At 39.8% G+C, this 22,200-nt stretch overlaps 1 protein-coding gene across 1 annotated transcript in view; it reads left to right on the top strand.

The window, feature by feature from the left end:
• The first annotated feature begins 5,097 nt into the window (after positions 1-5,097).
• kcnh2b (potassium voltage-gated channel, subfamily H (eag-related), member 2b) overlaps positions 5,098-22,200 on the top strand; it is a 349,512-nt gene continuing 332,409 nt past the window's right edge. The window contains exon 1 of the mRNA XM_061714002.1: positions 5,098-5,269. Coding sequence (XP_061569986.1) covers positions 5,113-5,269 — 157 coding nt within the window. The 5' untranslated portion in view covers positions 5,098-5,112. The remainder of the gene's footprint in view (positions 5,270-22,200) is intronic.

Raw genomic sequence — 22,200 nt, 5'->3', positions numbered from 1 at the left:
CTTAAACCTGGTGGCTGAGGAAAATATCCAGGGAGAGTTAGATGGGGCCACGAGGATGGAAAAAATATACCAGGAGCTTTCTCAGTCCATGTCTGCTCAAGGCTACAAACGACACAGCAGCTTCGCTCCAATCTTCCTACTTCTGATCTGGGTATTGAAAAGAAACGAGGGCAAGTCGAGTCCAGTCGGGCTGAGTAGGTACTAGTGGAAAAGCGCCAATAGTCGGGCCCTCCCAACGCAGGTGCAAATGTCCGCTCATGAAAATCCCTCAATCATGACAGCTCGGCCAACAGCCTCTCCCACGGCCCACCGGTCAGATCAACCAGGATTTTCCAGGCGTCATGTTTAGACAACCACAACCCTCTGCTGCACTGTTTTGTTCAACAGACGTTCAATTTGTTCAGCTTTTCGTTCTTAAGACTTTCTGCTGACGTTGTAATTCCTCCTATGTACTTCAATTTCGATTTAAATTAGCGTTAATAATCCCAGAGGTGTACTTAATTAAAATGACTAACACCTCCTCGCCTTGTTTTTTTTTACCATGTTTCCTTTTTTCTCATTCTTCTGAGACAAATTTATCCACCAATTCACTGTTATTGTTATTTTTAGAGAGCTTCTGAGGCAGGAAGATGAGCTTGTAATTTCACCCAGTCACAAGCCTTCAGCTCAAGAGCACTTTCACTCCTCACACGGGTTCGCTTGAACCAGAAACAGGCACATGGCCCGGTCTCAGCGGTGGACGGTGGAGGGAAGTGTTGGCGCTGGCGCCGCAGACGTGCTGCCAGCCAGCGCCAGAGCAGGCCTCTCCTTACACGGCACAGACACACAGCCTCTCCGTCCTGATGTCGTTCCAGTCCAGATCATCATGCCCTTCTCATGGGGTTACGGGTTATTAAACTTATTTCATGTGCGTGCAATTTTGGTCCTCCATGCCACTCTTATCTTATACCTTCATACAAAAAGCCACGCAGAGGTGTCACAGAACTCTTGGCATTTGTTTATCCCATACTTCCAGCCAACGTGTCCACTGACTTACCCTGGATTCACACTGAAAGCGTCAAAAATGGCCTGTGGAGGCTCGGGACGCCGGGATCACGCTGCTTGGTGGATTCACATGGAAAGTCTGTGGACGCCTGCAGTGGACGGGGCTTCAAACTGCAGAACTGGAGGGAACAAAGTGCATATAGTCTACACATATCTATATATAGCTGCACATCTTCAGTTTCCTATTTCACCATGGATCACACTTTGGGAAGACTTCTTTATATTCCAGCGTTATTTCTGCGTAGATTGTGAGTTTGATCCTTAACCAGGTTGGTCCTGGATCAACATCAACCATCATCGTTGGTCCCGGTGAAGCTGCAGTCTGTCTGCGGTGAACACTGACACCGGGTCCCAGTGGTTTGGTCATATTGTTTAAACTGTGTTTTGTGATAAATAAGCACGGTTTTAAATTATTTTGCGTTGGATCGATGTAGCAAATAAAATCGTTGGGACCATCCAGCTCCTCAACCATCAGTTACTGTTTCACATGAGCAGTTCAGGTAAAAACGGCAGTAAAATCAGCAAAAATGTCAGTTTGCTGGATGAAATGCATTAATTCCTGATAAAATAAGTTTGTTAGTGCACAGCTCTGCTCATGTGTGCATGTGAATGAGTGTATGTTTGTGTGTACACGAAAGTAAGGTCTGCATTGAGGCTTCTCGCTTCAGGAATCCCGGTCTGTGATTGGACGCTGCCTCGGCATCGCCGCTGCTTATTCGCATAAAAGTTGAGATTATTCAACTTCAAATTGGCGCTCTGGACGCCTCCGACGCCTCGCTAAAATGACTCAAAGTACTATGGCCAGATTTTTGTAGTGCGTTTATGAGGAGGCCCAAATGTCCAATGACGGCTCTTGGATGAAGTACCAGAAGAATGTGAAAACATCCAAAGTTGTGTGTTTATTTATTTATTTATTTATTTTTATTTAACCTTTATTTAACCAGGTTTGTTCGTTGAGATACAATAACCTCTTTTTCAATGGAGGCCTGGCCAAGACAGCAGCCAGAGAAACATTTAAAGTGCAACAATTAAAAACAGACACCAACAACTCACTCAGTAAAATAAATAAATAAACACTCAACAAGATAAATAAAAATGTGTGCTAGGTTAAAACACAAGATTAAGAATTTACATTAAGACAACAAGTGTGAAAAGTAGCTGCTGCAAGATCCTTCATACGGCTTTTAAAGTTTCCAACAGTGATTCCAACAGATTTAATATCTTCTGTAGTTCAGGCAGCAGGTGCAGAGGAATTAAAACAGTGTTTACCTAGTTCTGAATGCACCTTCGGCACGTTTAGCAGATATAAATCATTGGAACGTAAGCAGCAATTGCTGTGGGTTCTGGAAATGTAGTTGCATAAATAATTTGGGAGTAGACCAAGGATTGCTTTCTAGATAAAACTGTACCAGTGGATGAGACGGCGCGTCGGCCATTCAACTCTTATCATATAAGGTGCAGTGGTGAGTGAGGAATCTGCAACCAGGTACGCTGAATCCAGAGACTGCAAACAATTCGCTGAGGCATTCATATATAAAAAGGTCGCCGTAATCAAGCATAGGGAGAAAAGTGGCAGAAACCAACTTTTTCCTGGCAGCAAAAGAAAAACAAGTTCTGTGAAGAAAGAAGTTTCCACCAGTTTCAACCCTAATGTTTTTTTCAGGTTTTCTATGTGGGGTTTAAAAGAGCCGATCATCAATTAAAACACCAAGATACTTGTAACAGTGCACAAGTTCAATCTTGCAACCTTGTATGGATAAAATGCTGGGAGGGGGCTCAGATACTTGTGTGTGATTGTAGTTCTGAAAAATTCCCGTACCGTCTGATTAAGTCAACAGAAAATATGTTCTCCACACAAACTCTATACATTAAGGCATACATTAATCTAGCTACACAAATGAAATGTAAGTTTCCCTTCTGAGTATTTGGTTGAGGGAGAACAGATCTTTGCTTAGTTTGAATAATTAAAATAGTTTTTTTTCTCCCTGGTAAAAGCGTATTAAAACTGCGGAAGAGTATTAGGGCCAGGCAGGAGAAAAATAAAAATAACATTTTAGAGGAGAAAGATTTTTTTTTTTTCATTATGAACTTTGAGAAAAAAGTCAAAATGTCGAGAAAAAAGTCGAAAGTTTGAACTTTATTCACGAAATTTGGACTTTTTTCTCAAAGTATATAATGAAAAAAAAAATATTCCCCCTATAAAATATTATTTTTTTATATTTCTCCTGCCTGGACCTAGTACTCTTCCGTAGTAAACAAAAGAGTGATATGAAACAACTAAGATGTGATGGATATTATTTCATCTTTCTTTTCAGTCAGTCTGTTGCCATCATTTCATCCATCCTTATCCGAGCCTCCTACAGTCTTTCCCTCATCCCGAGTGCTGTTTCTGTAACAGTAGGCTCTGGCACTAATTGAAAGGACCACAGGATTCTTTAGAAGCTTAACGCACTTTCGTCGAGGCCATCTATCAAAGTGTCACCTGGAAGCAGCGCCCTCACGTTTCCACCCACTTTATGCTCATACATATATGCTGCATGGGTTTAAGACACACAAGATCATCTCTAACAAACTACAGATGTGTTGTCCATTCACCATATAGTGTTTGTGTGCGTGTTCAGACACAGCGGCTCCTCCGGTGCATTTATAATCCTTTGACATTGAGCAGAGGCCATGGAGATAAATATTCAGCTGCAGTTTCAGTGAGAGATGCACGAAAATTTGGGAATACTACAGTTAATACTATGGTTGTTACTGTATTTTCAACACGATTGATTGATTGATTGATTGATTGAAAAATCAAACCATGTTAACTTGTAGAAATAAGTTATTTTCTATTTGATATTATTGTCAAGCACGCAGCTCCTGAAGCTCCGGCCTGCAAACATGCACAAAAGAGAGAAAAAGGGGGGCCAGCACAAGAAACTACAGGAACAATGGACAAAAAATGTCCCCTTTATTCAGTTAATTCTGTCTATTCTTTGTTACTTTATTCTTTAATACTCATAACAAGTTATTTTCTTTTTTTCATAACTGTTGTATTTTTCCTGGGTTAAAATTTAGTTTTTACAGGTGCTGAATTTGCATCTGTGCTCTTTTTACTTGATTTTTAAGAACTCCACCATGGCGTTATTTGCTGGTGTAGATGCTGCCACTGCGGTGGCAGGGAAGTGTGGACAGTAAAATACATCCTGAGTACATTGTGCAGGTGGAGCTTCACTATTGTAAGTTATTTAGACAGTCCCACCCCCTTTCTACCAGTTTAATCCTGGACAGAGTTAATTAGACATCATGTCAACACCATGGTTTTTAGCATGACTCTTTATGACGCTGACAAAGCTACTATACAGGACTGTCTCAGAAAATTAGAATATTGTGATACAGTTCTTTATTTTCTGTAATGCAATTAAAAAAACAAAAATGTCATACATTCTGGATTCATTACAAATCAACTGAAATATTGCAAGCCTTTTATTATTTTAATATTGCTGATTATGGCTTACAGTTTAAGATTAAGATTCCCAGAATATTCTAATTTTTTGAGATAGGATATTTGAGTTTTCTTGATTTGTAATGAATCCAGAATGTATGACATTTTTGCATTACAGAAAATAAAAGGTCTTTATCACAATATTCTAATTTTCTGAGACAGTCCTGTATATGAGCAGATGAAGTAAGGTTTACATGAGTTTTTAAATAAGTCTTTCACATGAACGAGGGAAGATTGATGTTTGTTTTAGGAAAATATTCCCAACAATGGATGACACTGACACGAATCCCTGATGGCACTCACTAGTAAACTAATGGAGAGATTTTCTTTTCGATATCTTGAAAGTAACGTTCTGCATGTGAGAGACACAACATTCATTTATTTCTACACATTTTTATGACTCGATTGCTGTAACTAACTTTTCCTTTCACACCTGCTCTTTTTTTCTTCCGTATGTAACACGAAATGGTTGTAAAAATGCAACTTCTCCCACTCTGCCCGCAGGTCGTAAATTTGTCATCGCCAACGCCAGGGTGGAGAACTGCGCCATCATCTTCTGCAACGACGGTTTCTGCCACATGTGCGGCTACACGCGCGCTGAGATCATGCAGAAGCCGTGCGCGTGTAACTTCCTGTACGGGCCGGACACCAAGCGGCTGGCCATCGCCCAGATGGCCCAGGCCCTGCTGGGCTCGGAGGAGAGGAAGGTGGAGATCAACCTGTACCGAAAAGACGGTAGGAAATAAAAGCATTCGGAGCAGTTTTTGTCATGCAGGAGGCAGATTGCACAACTTATTTTTTACTTTCTCTGGAGGTGAATATGGTAATGATTCTCTGGTGTGAAAACGCTGCAGTGTGTTTGCCAGCTTGAGGAGAAAAATGTGTTTGATAAAAGTGAGACATGGGAATGATGAACTGAGATGTGAAAAACATACATTAAAACGGAGGTCAGGTTCTTAAAGATATAGCCAACTAAGATTATGCTTTAGGATTTGGTCTTTTGGAGTTCAGTAGTGCGTGCATGTCTGTTTGTGAGCAGCTTTTGTGTGTAACAGTGAATCAAAGCAGTTGGATACGTTGTGATGGAAAATTCAGCCTTGGCTACTTGATTAAACCCAAACTGCTGAGAGCAGCAACATCACAGCCTTGTGTACAGACTGGTAGTCTGCTCAAAAAAGATTAACACTGACCTTAGAGGTTTTTATCTACTCGAATCGTAAGAATGAATCATCCTTTGTGCCTAAAAATCAGTATGCTTCCTCTGTTTCATTGTCTTTCAGCATCGAGAAGCCTGATCTATATTCTGACCCTTTTGCATTAAATTGTTTAATTAAATCTACTGGATCATTTCTCAAATCTTACTCTTGGTAACTTAGACATTCGGTTTCAGTCCAGTGATTCACCTAGTGCGACAGAACTCATTAAAGAGCATTTGATGGGTTTTTTTCCAGGACATGTGTTGAAGATGTCTTTTGTCATGTATAAAAACGTACGTTTAGGAAGACTAAATGAAGGAAAACTATTCTGTAAATGAAGAAACAATCACTGAGTGAGAAGCGGGTATAAATAGTGACTGTCAGGTGTGTTTCACACCTCATGTGAAAAGAAAGTTAAAGGAGAAGCACAGATATATTGCAAATGGTGCCTGCAGCTGAAGGCAAGTGTGGAGCTCTGCCCATTTAAGCTTCTCTATTCACATTTCCCTTTCCATTGTTTTTTTCTTTGGGTGAAAGTTACTTTGTTTCTGGTTCTGTTGGACTGGATGTGTCAACCAGGGAACATGATCGTAATAATACGTTAAGAAATGCTTTGGAACCAGCAACATTTGTTGCACTATGTTGGAATGCAGGACGTTGTCCTGTTGGCTTCATGGGACCGGGACCTTCAGCATGTGCTGGGGCGGTTTCAGCATCCACAATCACATCCAACTACGCACGGATACTCATACACATATACAGTACATCCTGAGAGCTCCAAGCATCACAGTGTGCCTCAATAACCTTTTTAACTATCGTGATTTTGCTACCATGACAGTGAGTTTTAACCTTGTTTTACAATATCTATGATTTCTCTCTCCTCCACTGCTGAGAGAAACATTGAGTTTGTATTTCTACCTTTTATTGTGTCGTTCCATCCATCAGCTGATCCAGGATCACAAATGTATTCTGCCAGCTTTGGTCCAACATGTAATAAATACCTGTTAAAATCCAACGAGCCAGTCCAGGAGCCGAAAACCAGAAGATCCGATAGAGGCCAAGCATACAAACCTAAAAGGGCGATGTCAGGGGAAACGGGTCTGAACACTCGAATCAGGTAATCACGAGAAAATCAGGGCCGGGATACGAACAAGCTGGAAAAGCTGATAGTCTGGGAAGAGAGTAGGAGGGAGCTGAAGTGAATGTAGTGGGGAATCCAGGTGCTGTCAATCTGCAATCAGAAGCACAGATGAGGTTGCGTTCAGGTGACACTCAGAAAATCCGGCTCTGAGCATGACACACAGTTATTTAATAAGATAACAAAGAAGGCTGCCAGGTACGGAAGAGTATTAGGGCCAGGCATGAGAAAAATTAAAATAATATTTTAGAAAAAAGTTGAAATGTGGAGAAAAAAGTTGAAATGTCGAGATTAATGTTGAAATAGAATTTCAACAATTAAGCTGAAATTTCGTGAATAAAGTAGAAATTTTGATAATAAAGTTTAAATACATTTTGACTTTTTTCTTGAAATTGTACTTCAACATTAATCTCGACATTTCAACTTTTTTCTCGACTTGCATAATAAAAACAAAATCTTCTACCTCCTCTAAAATATTATTTTTATTTTTTCCTGCCTGGCCCTAATACTCTTCCGTAAGTTTGACCAGAATTAAAGCTTGTTTTCAGTGTCATATGTCTTTTTTAGTTTTTTTTTTTTTTCTGTTCGGCCAGTCAAGGTGAACATTGCAGTCCAGGAGACCCAGAAGGACATGGAACATAAGAGCTGAAGGACATTTGCATGCTTGCATACATCAGCATGACTGTGAAATAATTATTCGTCTTGACCAGTGTTCAAAGCAGCCGACGAGTGAAGCCATACAGTACTCACTCATCTGCACACAGCTGAGATGCAGATATATCCTTTTTCAGGACAATAACCACAAGGGCTATGTGAACTAAGTCTCTCGCTAGCCATTCCTTTTGTGACTCTACCACCCGACTATGTAGGACATGCCCTACTGTTCACTGGTGTTCAGGGTCGTGGACACACTCCATGGGGACATGGTGGAGGACGCCAACCCGCAGTGCGTAGAAAAGTTACCACCTTGCAGAATGAAACTGATAGAAATGCCAAAAGTGCAAACGTCATCATACTGAAACTCAGTTACAACTTGCTACAAATTCTTTGTAAGTGTCCAATTTTTGCAGTGCCATCAAAAATTGGTTACTATGGCAGACTGACAGGTTTTCTCAGCTTTGCCACCTGGATGCCAACTAGTTGAAGGGAAACGGAGCAATTGTACAGCTGAAATTGTCTCTCTCTCTCTCTCTCGTACTCTTCCCTCTCTTTTTTCTTTCCTTTTTCTGGATCTGTATATACATGTTTGCAATTACTGGCATGCAGTTAGTCCAATATTTAATATTGATAACAATCCGCTGGGAAGAGCACTAATCTGAGGATGAGCATCGGGGAAAGTTGCACCAGCTTCATTTCAGTCATTACTTGACTCAGTTAGTAGCATGTCCAACCCATGTTAATGCAACTAAACATTTTTGTGCAGTTGTTTCAACACAGGAAGATATTGATGGACTGCATTATATCACCCACCTACATTCCACACTTCATGACTGCCTGAGACACCAATCCCCGTATATTTGCACAGATAAAAGGGTTTAAGGGATTTTTTATATAGCATCTATTACAACAGAAGTTGTCTTTGCTTTCCAGAGACCAGATCATGACCCTCGAGCAATTATTACATAAATATAACATAAATAGTGGCAGGTAAAAAGTCCCCTAGTGGGGGAAAAACCTTAAGCCAAACAGTGGCAAGAAAAACTCTTTAGGAGGGAAGAAACCTGGACCAGGACCTGGATCATAAGCCGGAGGCCAGCTAAACCATTGCCTTATGCAGTAGTAATTTCCAATGACTACTGCATAAGGCTTTAATAGGGACTGCACATGAATACAAATCCTAGTCCTGAACCACTAGTACAACTGTATACTCATGTCTAACACCAGCATCACACAGTCAGCAGCTGTTACACCAACGCCTCTCGCTCACCCCAATATGGTTGCAGTACCCATTCCACTGACTTTGGATTGTTGATGCAGGACATTGTTGAACTGATGGTCCAACAGAGTCTGAAAGCACATGTCTTAAACTGTAGATGGTTTGGCTTTTAATTCAAGGTGCACCTGTATTAAACTTTTGCCTGTCTCTGGTGATGGGTCAGAGTCAAAGGCCAGGTCATCCACCGTCACTTCAAAACCAATAGCTAGCTTCTCTCTTTCAAATCACGTACTGTATGCAAAAATGAAAAGTAAATTTGCATCCCCTATGTAGCTACCCCACCACTCTAGATCTAGAGTGTATTCATGTAGCAAGTCCATAGTGCACAAAGTAATGTTATCAAAGGACCTTTGCAACAGTGGTTGCTTTCTGATATCTTGCTGGAAAGACTTTTGTATACCTTGTAAAATGATTAGAAACAGCAAGGACATTACCATACCGCTGGGAATCTGCCTCAAAAGAAAGAAGAAAAAAAAACACACCAAATCCAGTGGCCCTTTGCTTGTAATCTTGTTTACTGAAGCATCCTTCTGTTGTAGTGCTTTCTGGATGATACATCTACCACAGTTATGCACATACTGCTTTACCACAGCCCCCATTATTGACCAATAGAACTCAATTGCCTGCATCCACTCCTTTTGCAACAAGAGAAGTTTATGGTCATCTACCCAGCAGCTTTCACCGTGCAATGGAATTCTTATTTGGCAACTTCCCTTCTCAACTCAAACGAATTAATAAAATAAAATAATAATAAATACAATATTTACCATAACCATAAAAAGAGCTTACCTGTAGTATAGAAAACTAAATAACTAAAAAGAGTATACTGGCTTCAAAAGGATGGGGGTATTCAGGGTATAAGGTGCATTGTAAAGTTTAAAATTTGCACGGTTCAGTTAGAAAAGTGGATGTGCAAAAGATTATGTTGAAAATTAATGTTCAAAGTTGCAAAAACATATTAATTGACAGTTTAAGCCTTCTTTGGTTTTCCTTGCTAGTTGCCAAAACCCCGTCCTACACAACGCTTGTAAATACACTGGACCATTCTAAAACTGGATGTATTGTGAACATTACTGTCACCAGCAAATCACTATTTAATAGCCATATACAGAGTATCCTCCCAGCCTTTATCCTGGCACTTGAGTAAGGGCCTATAAGTGTTTCTGGTAAGAGTTCAACTTCAGGCCCTTACTGTATGACTTGCCTTCCCTTTCCCTTTCTGCTGTTAGCTTCACTTTCGGATGGTTTTCCTCAGCTCTACACTTCAGAAAAAATACGTTCTTCTCCACACAGATGGCCGAAGAAAACACTGGACCTTATACTCACTGGGCCCTTTAGGGTGAGTGCGTAGTGTCTGTTGGGCCCCTTTCAGATACTGTGGCAAACTTGACAGACGTTACTGAAACCCACTTTCTAAATCTTACCACTTCTTTTTTATAGCCTGAATGGTTTTATTTCATTTACCCTTCCTAGCTTGGTACAAGCTGCAGGTGGAGGGCTACATGAAAAGGGGGACGGCTGACAAAGCCATGAGCTCACTAACTTGTGACTTTAGTCTTTCAATCTCAGAACTGAGATGTAGTATCCCTCTCTCTCTGGGATTACTGTGGTACTTTTGACAAGTACAGAATTTTTAGGGTTCAACTTGGTTAAGGAGGCCTCATTCTATTCAATTCAATTCAATTTTATTTATATAGCGACTAATACAACAAAAGTTGTCTCCAGACGCTTTCCAGAGACCCAGAACATGAACATTAACCCCCGAGCAATTATTACATAAGCAATGGCAGGTAAAAACTCCCCTAGTGGGAGAAAAACCTTAAACCAAACAGTGGCAAGAAAAACTCCCCTTTAGGAGGGAAGAAACCTTGAGCAGGACCTGGATCATGAGGGGGGACCCTCCTGCCGAAGGCCAGACTGGGGGGTTGGGGACGTCAACAGCACACAGCAGGCAGGTGGAAGCAGCAGCGGGATGACCGGGGGTGAGGACCGCAGGCAGGTGGAAGCAGCAGCGGGATGACCGGGGGTGGGGACCGCAGGCCAACAAGCAGCTCCCGAAGCTCCGGCCCAATCAGCAAGCCCCAGGTTAGGTTCAGGGTCGGGGAAAGGTTGAGAAGGGGCAGAGCCAGGGAGAGGAGTCTTGACAGACAAACCTCTCCCCCGCCTGACCGGGCCGTTACCCTGCCCCTCTCATTCCCACGCTGCAGGTTCCGGTGTTGTGCATTCAGAGATGCTCTTCGCGTCTGGCAGAGGATGCTGCACCATGTACAAAAGAGAAAAAAAAGAAAAGGGGGGCCAGCACAAGAAACTACAGGAGCGATGGACAAAGATGATAGCTATGAGATACTTAAATAAATCAAAATGGAAATGGAGAAGAGAGGAAGGGAAGAGGACAGGAGAAAAAAGGTGAGAGGCACCGCCCAGTGGATCATGTCGGTGCCCCCCTGCAGCATAAGCCTATAGCAGCATATCTACCACAAAGCTATATTTGAAACTATTATAGTCTTGTTCTATAGCTGCAACTATGACTACTGACTCTAACACACTAGAGTTTACACTAACTAGAGATTTACCAACACCAGCTAGAGGTTTACTAAACACTAACTATAGGCTTTACTAAACAGAAAGGTTTTAAGTTTCTCCTCATTGAACAGCTCTAGAAAGGTAGGTGGGCCATAACCTTAACTTTCTGTGGATCATATCAGATCTGGTGTCACTTTTAATGAGCTGATCATGACCTGTCCCATTTTGGACTACTTTTTCAGAGCCCACTTCGTGCTTCTTAGAAACTCAGACCATTTGACCCTTCCTTGTCGACATAGTGTACCAGTAGAGCTCTCTCCTCTGTGGAGCCAAAAATGTTGACACAAGGATATACTTTTTGACGTGGCATCAGGGTTACTGCTTCCCTGGTGCCTCTTATGGGGGTCATACAATCTTACCCTGACTCTGACACGTCAAAAAACTTTCAAACTCTGCATGGTTTCCTCTCCGACACTAACCTCTGTCTCCTGGAACGTCTTTAACCAAAATAGCAGGCAAGGGATTGATGTCTTCTCCCCCACCACAGTGCTGTAATTGAGCCATCTCCTTTCTTGTTCCACTTAAGTCAAACTTAAATAAGGACCGACCGTATCTTTACCAGTGTGAAAGCTGAAGTTTAAGCTCATTCTCTGTTTTGAACTGGATGTCTGGGTCAAAAGGCCGTAAAAAGTCATTTTGATAAGCTCATGGTGATTCATTTTACCACGGGGCGGGGCTACCCTTTGTCTTGGTGAGGGTTCATCCAGGTCATGGTCATTCATTAAAGGCTTAAATCAAAGGCAACCGAATTCCATTTTCTTAATTTCTGAAGAACCTTCCACCCAGAAGGGTTTGTCAGATCAAATTTACTGATTGGTAGTTTTGTGCTAAAAGGCTGATGAAGTTATATGTAAATCCCAGACCCTGCGGACAGAAGACGAAAGAAAAGGAGCACAATTTGATGTGGGAAAAAATAAAGTAGATTTCGTTGTACTGTACATTGTATAATGATAATAAAAGGCATTCAATTCAATTAAATTCAAATATGTCTGTAACCGGTACTCGAGTTGTAAAAAATCAGGGGGGATGGTGGATTTTATCATATGGGGACAGATAATTTGTGCTGATTACAAATAATATAATATATTACAAATAATAGCAGTGACCAAAACACCTGCAGAAATACTGCAGGAATGACATAGCAGCAGTTAAATGCAGCCTTCTGTAAGCTTTAAATATCCACTGGGCTTACATCAAATACATCAAAACACAACAATAAAACACTTTTCTGAACTTCAATATGACTCTGTCCTTCACAGGATAAGTAACATGGATCACTGCAAAAACTCACAATCTTAACAAGAATATTTGTCTTATTTCTAGTTAAAATGTCTCATTTTAGTAAAAGAATCTCATTACACTTAAAACAAGACTCATCACTGGAAAAAACAACAATTTCACCTGTTTCAAGTAGATTTTCACTTAAAATAAGTAGAAAAATCTGCCAGTGGAACAAGATTTTTTTGCTTGTAATAAGAAGATAAATCTTGTCCCACTGGCAGATTTTCCTACTTATTTCAAGTGAAAATTTACTTGAAACAAGTGAAAATTGTCAAATAAGTTATTTTTCTGGTGTTATTTTTCTGGTGATGACTCTAAATGTTGAAATAGCAGTAAAACCACATTCATTGATGAAATGACATAATGGATGGAAAGGAGGCATGGCAGTTTTACAGGGGGGATGATTTGGACCGTTTTTATTTCAGGGGGGGGGGTGCCATCCCCCCTCATCCCCCCTCAACTCCAGTACTGTCTGTAACTATGGAATATATGGCGGTTTACTGACATTGTTTTAAGGTTTACTCACCAATATATATATGTTAGTTTATAGGAAAATCATTATTTTGTCCTCAAGACAGTACATTTAGAAATAAGCAATGCTTTTTGATGTGTGCTTGGACACTTGTAACCCTAGGATGTCAGTCACAGCCACACTTGAACTCAAGACACACACAGTCTTAGGTAACCGCTGAGGGCCACCATCTAGCAATCAGAGAGCATCTTATCGAACCCTGTGGACAGGTCTCATCCATAATGCACGCTGAGAGGAAACACTATGCCATCTCCTTATGTCCCTTTTGCTTTTGTATCCTCCTCCCCATCGCCCACCTCTCCTTGCAAAGGCAAATAAGGAAAAGAAAGAATAGCGGTTCTCTTGATCTCGCAAAAGTAACGCACACATGTTTTATAGTTAATGTTGAGGAGAGTGTCCATGACCCACAAATACAATCCACTTCTACAATGAAAGCGAAATCACGTTTAAAAGACCCTGCACTCGCGCTCTTATAGGTGCACCCACGGGCTTCACCCGAGCTCATTTATCTTGTGCCAAGCTTGAGCATGAGCCTTCACAATGATAGATCTCCTTTCTCTCCCACACTCTCAATTGTCCGACTCCACCTTAACCAATCATGCTATTCAGGTGAAGTGCAAAGGAAAGCACGCTCCCTTATTCCTGAGCATGCAGAGGTTTTACTGGGCGGGTTACTGCACAAGTTGGTAAGTTTTTCAACCTGCTTGTTACAACTGTGCAGTCACTGTGTGTTGGCTTCATTGTGAAGGTGAGGAGCCGGGGGTTAAAAGGGTAATTAATGCTCCAGTGATTCATTGTTCTGATGGAAAAGGAGTCTTTTTCTTTAATGGGCAAAAGTAATGCAGCAAGACCTTTTTCTAAGCCGAACTGACATCTCTTCTCTAGCACTTCCTGACACTTGTACTTTTCACCCTTCTGTTTGTTCCTGATCTCATTAGAGAAGTTTCACTCAGTGTTTTTTTGATGTTCTGGTTGAAGTTGTGCTGTAACTAAGGGTGGTTGAAATGGTGCACTCTTCACCACTTGTCAGGGAGTTCAGATTGTAGAGTCTATAATTGTGGGTGAGGTGAAAACATAGTGTCAAAAGGGATTAAATATCATACGCCCCAACAAAATAAGACATGATCCAATGACCATTGGCTTTCCATCAGCCATCTTTAGGGTTGCAGAAAGAGTAGACAAGTAGATGTCCGTTAGTAAACTTTACTGTCCTTACAGTATTGTGCTCCAGAGGGGTAGGCAGTCTAGTAGGAAGGGGCTATTATTTTGTGATCAACTGTTTTTTATTATTTTGTTGATGCATACAATTAAATTGAACAATTATGCACGCAATTGTATAGCAAAAACCTTTAAATCACCCGTCCCCCCACCCACCCTGTAGCAAGACAACAATAACACAACAACAGGACAATACAAGCAAGACAAGAAAGCCAAAAAAAACAAAAACAAAAGTAGATAAATGTACAGTCAATGTTCAGTTCTTTCAGTTTTTCAATGGCATGTGTCCATATTTTTAACGTCCTAGCTCCCGCACCATGAATTCTTGCCACTGAAAGTTCCATATGTAAAATGTCCATAAACAGATTAAACCAGTGACATGTTGGTAGATCGTGCGGTGGTTTCCATCCAAGAGCAAGCATTTGTTAGCGGCTGTTAATCCTGCCAGGTACACAACTTTTTCTTTGTGATGTAAATTTAACTGAGAGTCATCATTAATCAGGAGAACATGGGATTATCTTTCCAGTGACATTGGATATATATGTACCGACTTTTTTCAGAATGATAATACAGGCGGGCATTGCCAAAACATGTGAAAGAATGATCCTGTGGTTTAACTTGAACAAAAACTGCAAAGAGGAGAATTGATTTTGTTCATTGCATGCTGTTTTTTTGGTGTTAAATAAGTTCTATGCAGAAAGTTAAAATGAATAAACTGGTGATTAGGATTCTTTGAGGTAAGGTTTAAGTTGGTGAAAATCTGTTTCCAGGGTAATTCATCACAGATTAGATCAGTCTGCCAACGTGACTGAAAAGTAAGCTTTTTATATGTCGACTTGAGAAGTAATTAATACAGTGATGAAGCTAAGCCTCTGGATTTATTGGCCTTGACAATGACCAAGTGGAAAGGCAGTGAGTCCAGTTTTCATCGAGGATCTCAGTCTCAGATAAGGGAAGAAAGTAGTACCAGGTAGATTATATTGCTGTTTGATGTCAAGAAATGTCCGCAGACCTTCATCGCCATAAAGATCTTTTAAAGTATGGACTCCTCTGTCTGTCCAAGGAGGAACGACAAATGGACGAGAGTCAAGTCAAGATTCCAAGTGCCATTTTTGTCCTTCTTGCCAACTCAGTAAGAGGTGAGAAGTTATAGGGCCAAACTGTAATTTAGCATGTTTGTGAGTGATTCCTGAATAGACTACATCCTGAAGACATTTGGACATTGTACTTCAACATTAATCTCGACATTTCGACTTTCTTCTCGAAATTTTGACTTTTTTCTCGACATTTCGACTTTTTTCTCAACATTTCGACTTTTTTCACAAAATTTTGACTATTTCCTCGACATTTTGACTTTTTTCTCAACATTTCGACTTTTTCTCGAAATTTTGACTTTTTTCTTGACACTTCAACTTTTTTCACAACATTTAGATTTTTTTCTCGACATTTCAACTTTTTTCTCGACGTTTTGACTTTTTTTCTCAAGATTGTACTTCAACATTAATCTTGACATTTCGACTTTTTCCTCGAAATTTTTTCTTGACATTTCGACTTTCGCCATTTGCCTTCATTCTAAGGCTGATACAAGACTTTTCATTTTTTGCAGCTCCAAACATATTTGTTTTTTGTGTTTTTGGTCCAATATGGCTCTTTCAACATTTTGGGTGGCCGACCGCTGGCCTAAGGGTAGACTAAATGTTCTTCTATGGGCCTCCAAGTCACCTGTATGTGTGGATCAAACCAATCAGAAAGAGGTCTTAAAATAAAAGCTAATGCAAAAAAATTGAAGTTAGGAAGCGATAGACCTGCTGCAGTTTTGTCACACTGGAGAGTGGCTAGTTTTACTCTGCTTGCTTCCCTTTCCAAATGAATTTTTAAAATACTGGATTGGATATTTTCCCAGTACTTTTGTGGAGGGGGTAGGGGAATCGTGGAAGAAAGATAGTTAATGCGAGACAAAATGTCCATCTTAATAATAGAGACACGTGCTGAGAGTGAGAGGGGAGTTAGAGCGAGTAGGAAGGGACTCTGATTGCCTGGCAGCCGTAGCTAAGAGAAGCACTTAGAGACCTGCAGCCTCTCAGGAGAGGTTAGCACTCTCTAACTGCTGTGAATGAGCACACCTCTCGCTGAGAGCACACAACACACACATACTAACACAGGTAATGCTGACATTTATCTCCCACACAACAACAATAGACTTAGCTTTATGAAACAAAAGGGAAAGGCATCACTTTCTAAACCAAGGACTGGACCTGAATGTATTTTTCTCCTTGTGATGATGACTACGTGTCTTAATTTTGCCCTATTTCTCATTTAAATTGAATTATATGTTTATTTTTCTTTGATCTAAGGCAGGGGTCTGCAACCCAAAATGTTGAAAGAGCCGTATTGGACCAAAAACACAAAAAACAAATATGTTTGGAGCTGCAAAAAATTAAAAGTCTTGTATCAGCCTTAGAATGAAGACAACACATGCTGCATGTACCTACTGTATATTAGTTATAACTGGGGGAAGATTTATTTTGTCATTATGCACTTCAAGAAAAAAGTCGAAATGTTGAGATTAAAATGGAAAGGTAAAAGGAAGAAAAAAAGGAAAAAAAGAAGAAAAAAAAGAAAAAGAGAAAAAAAGAAAGAAAAAAGAGAAAAAAGGAAAACAAAAAGAAAAAACAAGAAAAAAAGGAAGAAAAAAAAGAAAAAGAAAAAAAAGAAGAAAAAAAGAAAAAAAGGAAAAAAAAAGGTTCAACATTTTTTTTAAAGCTCCAGGAGCCACTAGGGCGGCGCTAAAGAGCCACATGCGGCTCTAGAGCCGCGGGTTGCCGATCCCCGATCTAAGTTAACGATGTCTTCCTTTTTTCTCATTTTTGTTCTCCCCTGAAATCTGTAAAATAATTCCCAACATTTTCTAATTACTGTTTAATTAAATACAATTTAATTATGTTGATAATCTCTGTACACTTTTTTATGTTATTGATTCTTAATACAGCTAGTGAAGTAAATATGGATACAGATGAAAGGACAACACAGATAAATGCTTCTTTAACATTAGGTTCTTCCATTCCGACGTTGTCTTTATTGTTTAATTAAATTTCTGCAGTCTAGAGTACTATAAAAGCAGTAGAAGTCACAGAAAGAATATTTTAGAGCCACACACAGCAACAGCGGGGTAGCAGCTCCACTCAAACACGTCCAGCATCTCGGCCTCTGTCACACTACATTAAAAAGGACATATTTTAAAAGAAATGAATCAATAAATAATACTATAATTGGAGGCGGTTTGGTGTTATGTGAAGTGATACATGCCGCAGCAGAGCGAGCGGTAATTGGAGAGCGATCAGACCTGACTGTCATGAGGTGGAAAGTCATTAAATGGTGCGGTGCTCGGAGTATCTGGGGCATGTCAGACACGTCATTACAACGTCAGGAAATGTTACTTAGAATACATATTTTTGCATTAAAGTACAATCAGCTCAGTGTTTTAAGTTTGTCAGAGGTTGGCTTTCGCTAATTTTAAAAACAAATTTGTTAAAAGAAAGAAGAACATTTTGATCAAAGTTATCTGATACCTTCTACTTTACGTCTCCTCCTCTTTTTTCTCACCACCTCACATTCTTGCACCTGTCCTGCGATCACATGCTTAGTAGATTCATTAAAGGAGCTTGAGGCCGGATTGAGGCAGGATTTATGAAAAAAATCCGTATACATTTTAAGTTTTCTAGTAATAATGTCAGATGAAGCGTTCCAAACCCAAAAGAATGTTTCCTCTAGTGTATCTCTCCGTTGCCTTGAACAGGCTGTGTGCTGCAAAATGTGCTGCAATTCGGGCCCAAATTTCCCGCGCTGTCCTGCGGATGTGACGTCACATGACCCTGCATGTGCGTTCTCCCCGTTCTCCCGTGCCGGCTTCACTGTTGGCTGCAGTACCCCCAACGGCCGTCGTGGTGAAGGGTGGCGCTAGAGAGTCTCATTTCTTAAAAGGAGCCTCATGCTCCTTTAAATCTCTCATTCTATTTGCAAGAACTAGTTTTAAGTCCATGATGTATGTACACTTATTAAACATGTTCTATTTTCATCCAGACTGCTGGAGTTTAGCTGCTCCGCTCGATTGACCCATGAGTGTTTTGTTATTTGTGGGCTTTTAGATCTCTTCATGGCCTGAAAACAAGAAGTTTTTTTCCTTACTAATCCAATTAAAGCTTCTACAAGCAGCCAGTTGATGGAGCTTTCTTCTTCATCAAAGGGCTCTTGCAGATGATGCAGCTGAACTCCCGTGTCTCATCTGTTGCCACAGCAACAGGAGACAGCTTGTCTTCCCCCTTATCTTGCACCTCGGTGTCGTATCCAACACAGCTGAGCTAACGTTCGATGCCAACTATATCCAGCATGGTGTGCTCACTCTTTGTGTCTGAGTCACTCTGCACAGATTATGCATGTGCCAGTCCAAGTTAATAGATACAACCAGTACTCGAGTTGTAAAGAAAAATCAGGGGGGATGGTGTATTTTATCATATGGGGACAGATAATTTGTGCTGATTACAAATAATATAATATATTACAAATAATAGCAGTGACCAAAACACCTGCAGAAATACTGCAGGAATAACATAGCAGCAGTTAAATGCAGCCTTCTGTAAGCTTTAAATATCCACTGGGCTTACATCAAATACATCAAAACACAACAATAAAAAACACTTTTCTGAACTTATCAATATGACTCTGTCCTTCACAGGATAAGTAACATGGATCACTGCAAAAACTCACAATCTTAACAAGAATATTTGTCTTATTTCTAGTTAAAATGTCTCATTTTAGTAAAAAAAATCTCATTACACTTAAAACAAGACTCATCACTGGAAAAAACAACAATTTTCACCTGTTTCAAGTAGATTTTCACTTAAAATAAGTAGAAAAATCTGCCAATGGAACAAGATTGTTTTGCTTGTAATAAGAAGATAAATCTTGACCCACTGGCAGATTTTTCTACTTATTTCAAGTGAAAATTTACTTGAAACAGGTGAAAATTGTCAAATAAGTTATTGTTCTGGTGATGACTCTAAATGTTGAAATAGCAGTAAAACCACATTCATTGATGAAATGACATAAGAGATGGAAAGGGGGGATGGCAGTTTTACAGGGGGGATGATTTGGACCGTTTTTATTTCAGGGGGGGATGCCATCCCCCCTCATCCCCCCTCAACTACAGTACTGGCTACAGCCTCGTGGGAAGTATGGCGCTTCTATAAAACAAATAACCATAGCTCGTTACGGGGCTGCGAGTCTAGACAGTCAGGCCTAACAACACCCAAACCTCCACATTCATATCCCTGAATCCTGTCTGTGTGTGCTGTGTGTCACAGAGAGATGCTACAACAACAATGGGAGCTCGTAGCTTTTTATAGAGGGAGAAAGCTGGCACACTAATCCTGCTCCAGAAGTGGAAATCTGTTCATCTTGCTATGTTTCTGCACTGCGCCCTTTGTTGGCTAAAAAAATGATTAAACAATATTGCTTTAAATGTAAATCTGGTAAATGCACGCACCATTTGAGGTCACACTGCAAAAACTCAAAATCTTACCAGGAATATTTGTCTTATTTCTAGTTAAAATGTCTAATTTTTAGTCAGAAAATCTCATTACACTTAAAACAAGAGTCATTACCAGAAAAATAACTTGTTATTTGACAATTTTCACCTGTTTCAAGTAAATTTTCACTTAAAATAAGTAGAAAAATCTGCCAGTGGGACAAGATTTATCGTCTCATTACAAACAAAAAAATCTTGTTCCACTGGCAGATTTTTTTACTTATTTTAAGTGAAAATCTACTTGAAACAGGTGAAATTTTTTGTTTTTTCCAGTGAGGAGTCTTGTTTTAAGTGTAATGAGATTTTTTGACTAAAAATTAGACATTTTAACTAGAAATAAGACAAATATTCTTGTTAAGATTTTGAGTTTTTGCAGTGCAGTGATTGTTTGTATTAGCTCTGAAACTGTTTACATTTATCTAAAAATATCTGTTAAAGTAAATGTGTGCAGAAACTTCTCACACTGTAAATTCAGGCGGTGCAGGATTTTCTAAAATCATTTACCCATAATCCGGTTGTGAATTTCAAGCCCCGCAGAGACTGAGAGCTTTTGTTTAGTTTGAACACAAATGAACACGATAATCCCATCTAGTTTTTGTGCTACATGTTACAGTAAAACAAAGGGATGAAGAGACTAAGTGAATGTTCTGTAGGAAGATGAAGAAATGCTGAATTTGGACCAGCAGCATCTTCTGTACATGTTAGCGGCACGAGCGCACTGGGTATCATCATTTAAATATATATAAAACCTTCACTCCAACTTACTAGGCCTTGAAGAGTTGTTGTACCAGCATACATTTGATCACAAACCAGAAAGGCAAGTCAAGTTTATTAGTATAGCACAATTCAACACAAGGTAATTCAAAGTGCTTTACATACACATTAAAAGCTGCAAAACACAATTTAACAGTAAATAACAAATAAAATGAAATAAAATTATAAGAAAAGAGGTAAAATAATAAAAAGCACAAGTAGTTAAAAAGTAATAGCAGTAGAGTACAGCAGGTACATCTCATTCTCACAATGGCAAGAATTACGTTTCTATACGGTCAAAACATACAAAGACCAGGTCAAATACAGTATTACAAAAGTAATCTGTAACAATTCGTATGGTGAATTAAACCAATTTGACAATTCTACGTCACAATGCCTGCATTCAGGGATTATCCATAACTTTGTGTGGTTTTCAAAAATCACAAGTATTTAATTTAAGAGTACGCTTAAATAACAAATAAAATGATAAGAAAAGAGATAAAATGGTTGGTAGATGGAGCAATGCCCAGGACTGTCACTTAGGTAGAGCACTGGGTGATGAAAATGGGGGGAAAAAATCGGGGATGAAAATATATTAAAAAAAAAGAAAAAAAAGAGGTAAAATAATAAAAAGCACAAGTTGTTAAAAAGTAAGGGCAGTAGAGTACAGCAGGTAAGTATTTAATTTAAGAGTATGCTCCAGTAAACAGTAATCTTTTTAGGCCTGATTTGAAGGAGCTGACAGTTTGAACAGACCTCAGGTCTAAAGCAATGTGATCAAATGATACTGTCATTAGTCTGGTTATTTTGAAACATGAAATATAAGATGAAAATAAAACAATATAGGACGAACCCGTAGTGAGATCTGAATGAACGCAGCTTTTAGCCTATAAGGATGCACTCGGCGTAGTGCGACAGGTATGCATTTCCTCAACAAGCACACATTGCCTGGTATAACATCGGCAAAAATCAATCTGCAACAAGGGAAGAAAATAACAGCCATTAGTGATGAGACGTCTCCAGTACTGTGGCACCACAGACATATATCTCCAGGCTGTTTCACTGTGGCCTTTCCATGTTCCCAGAGAACTCCCACCGGACCTTACTCTGACTAGTTTTTGCCTAAAGCAGGTACGGTGGCTCGCTGAAGACAGAAAACACTGTATAAACAAATAGTCTTTCTAATGAGATTGAAACTATTTTAACATATACAAAAGTCATTTGTTCTCCTTTCAGACACTGGTCAAACCTGACTCCCCCATGTTCATACAAGGGGAGTTTCAGGGCCGGCCCAAGCCTCCATGGGGCCCTAAGCAAAATGTGATTTTGGGCCCCTCTATTACTGCCAATAACACTGATTATTGATCATTCACACACCCACTATAAACTTATTTCATGTTCTTCCCTGTCATTACAAATACACTTGTAAAACTAGATGTAAGAAC

Source organism: Cololabis saira, chromosome 22 (genome assembly GCF_033807715.1).
Source record: "Cololabis saira isolate AMF1-May2022 chromosome 22, fColSai1.1, whole genome shotgun sequence".
In the NCBI taxonomy this organism is placed as follows: domain Eukaryota; kingdom Metazoa; phylum Chordata; class Actinopteri; order Beloniformes; family Belonidae; genus Cololabis; species Cololabis saira.
This window is presented reverse-complemented; position numbering and strand designations above follow the sequence as displayed.